This window comes from Physella acuta, unplaced genomic scaffold (assembly GCF_028476545.2).
Source record: "Physella acuta isolate Inbredline_101_S28 unplaced genomic scaffold, ASM2847654v3 ptg000604l, whole genome shotgun sequence".
Lineage (NCBI taxonomy): Eukaryota > Metazoa > Mollusca > Gastropoda > Physidae > Physella > Physella acuta.
The window spans coordinates 1,111,565-1,118,779 of NW_026732123.1; the positions used below are offsets into that span (position 1 = coordinate 1,111,565).

The window sequence follows — 7,215 nt, forward strand, 5'->3', positions numbered from 1 at the left end:
CAAAAAACCAAGTGAACATAACATTCAGGTTTCCAATTTTATTTCAAATTTAACGGACACAAATATTCAAAGAAATGACAGCATTAAGCACATTCTCACACCCTATGTAAACATGAACATCATAATTTAGGACAGGTATCAATAATGTAGTCATCTTCCCTGTTCCAATCTTCTTTCGCCCATTCTGGTAAAGATGTCTCATATTCCCACCCTGGACCCTGTATGTGAAAAAATATTTTTCAATATATATGAGTAAAAAAAAACATACAAAAACAAAATTCTAATGTCAAAGTTCTTTTTGTGTTTACACTTCATAATGTATGCAGTTAAAATCTACAACACAGAACTAGTACATTTGGTAGAAAGTGGACCAAGAAAGATAATTAAATGTAAACATTTTCATCTGAATATGGCATGTTCAAAACTGCTTGTCGAGGATTACAACTTTGTATGCATCACATATCCTAGTATTTAACAACAAATCAGTTAAGTGCAGGTTTATATTTAGAGAACTTATACAGTGCTAAACTAAAAATGGTAACCACCCACCTTGTATCTGAGCGCATGAAGAAATATCACAAGATTCTTCTCCCCAGGATCAACAGGTTTTTTCTTACACAGATCACATGCAGGATCAACCGACCATCTGGCCATGTCAAACCCAGGCTGCGTTGCTTCAGGTGGACTAGTGGCACCATCTGCTGTCTCCCCACCTGTGGGATAATATACAATAATATTGCTAAATTCATTACATTAAAATTAGCCATTGAGTTTAGAAAGGAAAATTTTCTTACCATAAATATCTAAAAACATAATACCTGGATCAGATTGAACAGTTTCTGTTTTCAACCGCTTGATGGGAGGTTCATGACATAAGAAATTGTCAGAATTCTTCTGGCCATCTGTATGTGACTCAACGCACACTGGACTTTCAGAAATCTGCTCACGTGGCACCTGTTGGATTTGTTCTATACACTTTGTGTTAGTCAGGTCATCTACAGCTGCCAAAGATTGCATTTCTTTTAACTTTTCTTCATACAACGGGTTTTCTCCACCGTCCCATAACGTCACATGATGTTCTGATAAAATTCTTTGACAAACCTAAATAATCAATTACATTTTTAAAAAAGCATAAATAAATATGTAATGAATAAAAATATCTTACAAACTTCATGAACAAATAAATATTTGTACCTCATCAAAATTGAGTTCATAGACTCCACCTTTTCCTTTGTTAGGTCCCCAGGCTTCGCTGTTATAAAACATATCATTGATGATTGGATGGCCTAAATACTGTAGGTGGACACGGATTTGGTGAGTTCTGCCAGTATGTGGTACACCTACAGTCAAACAAGATTAAATAATCAGCATAACTCAAAAGTTTTCTTCTGAACTACCAAAATTTACAATTTAAAAATGATATCATGGAGATCATAATAAGACATAAAAAATAAACCTTTTAGGTTAAGTAAAGTAAAGATCAGTTTCAGATCTGATAGCCCACGGGCAGAAGAAGTTAACTTTTTCTGTGAAGAGCTTGTGCATGTCAGCACTATGCATATCCATTTAACTTTCCCAAAGTCAGGTACACACTAGAGCTATGTGGGGTCAGAGATCTCTTGTTGACTAAAGCTCATCAATTATCATAATAATAACTTAAGCCGCAAATAAATTTTCTCAACAAAATTATTACGAATTGAAAGCTATTTGACACTCACACCTGACAACACTTGTCTTATTGTTGTAACTTAAACGAGTAAATGTTGTCTGGCTTGACTTTCCTTTAGGTGATACAACCTGTAGTCTCAGCTTGTTTGACAAGGGCATGAGTGGTTGATCTACTGTCACAGTTCCCCTGTTCAATGTTTGTATGAAAAGTGTTGTTACAGATGTACAATTAATAGCTGCTCAATGTTTATTTGCATGCTAAAATGCAATAGTAATTTTCACATATATTTTAAAAAGAAAAACAAAACAGCTAAAAAATAAAGTTCCGTTACTAAGTGCAGCTATTGTCTCCCTTCACATTCACTACTTTGTTTTACGAAGCTTTCTGTTAGGTGTATAATCCTCCCTTAATAATTACACAGTATACAGAACACATGAGGGAAAACACAGTGCACTCTTAACAAAACTGAACCCACATTTCCAACATTTGGCCAGAGTTTATGGTGCAACATGACACACTTGTTTTTAAAGAATAACAATCACAATAATAGTAACAATAGATTTGGACACACAACTCAAAACACAAGCATTACTCACTCTGGGAACTTGCCAACCACCCTACACACATACTCCTTCTGCACCTGTCTCTTGGCTATTTGGTTCATTAACACCCGCGTTTTTTCTATACTTTTGCCAAGAATTAAAATCCCTGAGGTCAATCTATCTAAACGATAAATGTCTGAAAAACAATAGGGTAAATTGTCTATCTTTTTCTGGCACAAAACATAAAACTCCAAAATGTTAAGTGACATAATTCACAAGATTTATGATACTTTACAATTACCTGTAGCCTTTTTTTAAAACAAAAAGTAAATGTAATAAAATAATGTACTTGTCAAAAACAGTATAATAATTACTACTTACTTCGTAGATTAACAAGCCCCATTTCTTTTCCGAGAATGAACACAAGAGAATTGAACCTATACCTTCCACAGGGATGACATGGTATAGAGGATGGCTTATTTACAACCAATAAATCTTCAGAATTCTCTATAATTTCTATGGGTGCTGCAGTCACAGGATTTTCATGCCTACAACAAATGACAAGACATTAAACACCAAAAAAATAGTTCATAAGTTACCTAAACAACTGACGAGACATTTAGCACAAAAAAAAATAGTTCATGAGTTAACTAAACAAATGACAAGACATTAAACACCAAAAAATAGATATTTCATAAGTTACTTAATAAAATTTCCTATCAAAATAAATCTAATTGCTTGTTATAAACAAACAACAAGCAATGAACATAATACACTTTAGCAACGCGCTGAACTGCAAACAAAATTTATAAAATGAAGTTTTAAACCTGTGTGTTTTATGAGAGATGAAATCACAGTCTTTGAGTCTGTAGTCAGAGGGCACTCTGTTATTATTGACATGGATCATTCCAGATTCAAAAGCTTTCTCCTGAAAAATTATCAAATATTACCCCCAATGTCTTCATATAAAGTCATAAATAAAAAAGTAAAGTAAAATATATCTTACCAAATCTCCAGGTTGATCGTATCCAAATTCTTTCTCTAAAACTTCAAGAAGAGTCCTACCAACCCATCGTCCTTTTGCATGAGTTGCAAAAATGTATGTGTAGGGGTAAACTTTCCTCAAACCTGATAAAAGAAGTAAGTATTATTTCTTTTTACCTTTCTTTGGAAAGAAAAAATATAAGTTAATTATGTACAGAATTTTAAAAGTATACTTTTTAACACAGTTATATATGAAAAAGGTTAATTTTAAAATGAAAATAACAGAGAGATCCATACCATTTTCAAAATAATAAGATGAGTCTTTCAAGTCCTCTGGGCTGTAGCCAGCATCATCTTTTTGATTTAGCCTCATCTCTTCTCGCCTCTGCTTCTTTAATTCACTGTGTTTTTGAGCTCTGGCCATCTAAATATTAAGATTAGTTAGACAATTTACTACAAATTATTTTCTATAACAGATCAATAGCTGCTTTGATCATGCATATATTAAAATGAGAAGCAGGCTAATTATCCTCTCAAGTTAAAATTGTTAGGATTGTACTGTACCAAAAAATATATAATACCTTTTTCATAGCATTTTTAGATAAGGGTTTAGAAGCATCTAGATTGTCTGTGATGTTCATTTTAGTTTCATCTACTTCTACTTCAGCTGGGCTGATATCTGTTTTGGGCAGAGCACATTCTGCCATGGTAGCTTCACTTGAACTTGTGGTGCTTATCTTACAAAACTGGTTCAAGTAATTAAGTGGTAGAAAAGTTTCCTTTGTAAAAAGGTCTGTACTATGTTTTAACTTGCAGCAGGAATGGTTTGGAATGCCTTTATAGCCAATTCTTTGCAATAGTTTCAATGCATTATGAATGATGAGCATAGTTTGCTTTGCTCGACAATTGTTGATTATCTTTTCTATGGACAAAAGTATCAAATAAGATTATCAATATTAATGTACATAGGTTGTTAATTGATTCATAAAAGTGATTTCATATGCAATCTTGCCAACACAAGCAACTAAAAGCTATTCATACCCTAATTGAGTTGTCAAAGTTGAAAGCTTAAGGTGTATAATATAATCTTTGATAAATACTTTATTACATTTATATGTAAAAAATGGTGCACCTCCAAAACGGCCCGGGACAAATCAGCCCTGTCAAAACGGCCCCGTTAATATGACCCCCGACAAAACAACCCCGTCAAAAGGGCCCCGACTTATTGGCTCCCGTCATAATGACTCACGACAAATAGGCTCCCGACAAATGGGCTCCCGACATTTAGGCTCCCGATAAATAGGCTCAGGACATATTGGCTCCCGATATATTGGCCTCCGACAAAATGACTACTGACATATTGGCTCTAGACAAATGAATCGTATTACCACTATTAGCATAAAAGTAACCATTTTGTTCTACATCCACTACCACTATAACCTCTTTTAAATGTCTGAATGAAATTGTTTATCATGAACCAACATCAATTCACAAACAAATCTAGTCCTTAACAGCCAAATTCCACCAATTCTAAAGGTTTGATAATGTTTAATTTACAACAGAAAAGATCTGTTGCTTAAAAGCGAGCACAGAAGTGTAAATGTATGATATAAATGATGTTTACAGGATAACGACATTTTGTTTTGATAACCTACAAGCTTACTGCAGGTAGGGATGTACAGCGTGGACCCCTCTCCCCACACACTTGAGTTGGAACAGCCTACAACCGACTCATTTATGGAAGTCATAGATAGATGACCCTTAAATTAAAACATACTACTTCTTATAATAGATAAACTATTATAAAAATAAGGCCAACCGAACAAGTGTTGGATAAGCTAACTCTAAAGAATATTGATGAAGGGGTCCCACTGGCAGGTGTCATATTTGTTGAGACCATTTTGCCGGGAGACTAGTCTCTACAGAAACCGTATTGTCAGTGGTCCTTTTGTCGGGAGTCAAATTGACAAGAGCCTATTTGTCGTGAGCCAAAATGACCGGAGCCTATTTGTCAGGAGTCATATGACGGGGGCCGTTTTGTGGAGAAACTAAATGGCGGTAGCCTATTTGTCGGGAGTCGAAATGTCGAGGGCCGTTCTGTCGAAAAACTAAAGGACGGGAGCCTATATGTCGGAAGCCTTATTGACTGGAGTCCTTTTGTCTGGAGCCTAAATGACGGAAGCCTATATGTCGACAGCCTATATGACGGGGTCCATATGTGGTTGGCCCTTTTGACTGGGTCAATTTGACTGGGCTCTTATGTTGGGGCCGATTTTTTGACGCCGCATAGTCAAAAACACACTTCTTTTTAAAAATATGGAGGAAAAAATCCTGGTGAACGAAATTGAATTATTCCACTACTAACTAAACAGAAAAAAATTGTATATTAAAACTATTACATCTGAAAGGGCTACAACTGATTGAAGTTTCAAAATGTGCATTGTCCTTTTTTCAAAATTAAAAGTATAATCCAAATTAGGAAAACTTGCTCACCAAATGAACATGACAATGCATGTATAATAGCGCAGGATAGTAGCACCAGTAGTGAGACAGCCTACTAATTTCAGACAATTTTTATGGTTGAGCGTATTTTATTATAAACACAACCAAAACACAAAAACATTAGGAAAACACTAGGGGATATAGATCTAGATCTACTTATTTTTTTTATGAATGTGTTTTAATTAAAAAAGGTAAAAATATTATAAATAAGCATTACAGTTCCAATTAAATAGCGGCGGCGGGACAAAAATCCCTACATGGTCAAGGGTTCACCGTGAGTTCAGATTGACTTTAATTATCAGCATACGACATAGCTTAGGGTTGTTGTGAGTTCATGTAAGTTTATTTAGTTCTATGCCTTGCAATTATGCGTTTTACTTTACCCATTGCCATGAAAATCTTAACTGACACATACATATTTTCAAGAGAAAAAAAAAGTTAAACCTAGATCAACGAAATAGTGCACATTTAATTTTCCAAACTTTGTATTTTTTTCAAGTTTTGACAAAATTAACTTAAAAAACTAAACCAAAAATTCATAAAAAAATAGGCAGAGTGATTTTCTAACGTTTTTGTGTGTTTCGGTTGTGTATATAATAAAATACGCTCAACTGGAGGTGAACGTGAAGCGAGGAGTAAATTACACTAACATGGAGTTTTACCCAAAAACTCAACCCCGAATGTAGAGGCTAGTTAACTAACAGTAACACTCAGCATGTAATTTCATCAATCGTATTTAAAACAGTTATCAAGAATAATTAAAATTTGGATGTTGGGTTGTTAGTAGTATTGTAATCTCGACTTATTTTATGGTTAGAAATTAGGGTTAGGTGTTTGCTAGGACTAGGGTTGTGGTTAGGGACAGGGTTAGCATTCACATTAGCCAGCAATGTGTATATTTACTATTATTTAGTTAACTACCAGTAACCTAACACCCCTTTTTTAAAGAAGATTTCCTTACTCATACTAATTTCAACTTTTCAAATGTATGGGGTCGCAGGTCACCTTACTTTTTATATTTATAAAAGAGGGTCGCCACTTGAAAAAGTTTGGGAACCAATGATATCTTATTCTAGAAACATTTTTTGGATGATTATAGATATGATATAGATACCAGTGTCCGATAATAGAAATACTAGATGTGTTGGGTTGTTAGAAGGAATTGTAATCTCGACTACTTTTAAAGAAGATTCCATTCAGTTTTTCAGACACTGAGACACCTTTGTAAAAGTAAAATAATAAATTCTCCCCATTTTTTTAGATTGAATAGGCCTACACAACGACAATACTAGTCTAGGTCTAGTGTAGTTCTATCTTAAAGGAAACTAGATTTTGATTTGTTAAATCTAGAATCTGGGCCCTAGAATGTAGTTCTAGATTTTCTACCTAGATCTAGATCTAGAGTGAGTTAGTAGAGTCAAGCAGTAGGAATCATTTATTTATTTTTGTCAGGCCGTTTTTCAATAACTTAGTTAAGCCTAGCTTTGTAATTCAGTTTCTAGCAGTTCTTTACGCTTT

At 34.3% G+C, this 7,215-nt stretch overlaps 1 protein-coding gene across 1 annotated transcript; it reads right to left on the reverse strand.

The window, feature by feature from the left end:
• Positions 1-23: 23 nt before the first annotated feature.
• Positions 24-5,737, reverse strand: LOC131947673 (pseudouridylate synthase RPUSD2). Its single transcript, XM_059308932.1, has 12 exons — positions 5,689-5,737; positions 3,777-4,117; positions 3,493-3,619; positions 3,218-3,339; positions 3,039-3,139; positions 2,593-2,759; positions 2,266-2,407; positions 1,719-1,855; positions 1,195-1,340; positions 819-1,101; positions 550-713; positions 24-218 (listed from the first exon to the last, which is right to left on the reverse strand). Exons 2-12 carry the CDS (start codon positions 4,080-4,082, stop codon positions 120-122), a joined length of 1,794 nt encoding a protein of 597 aa, XP_059164915.1. The 5' UTR covers positions 4,083-4,117; positions 5,689-5,737; the 3' UTR covers positions 24-119.
• Between the last annotated feature and the right edge of the window lie 1,478 nt (positions 5,738-7,215).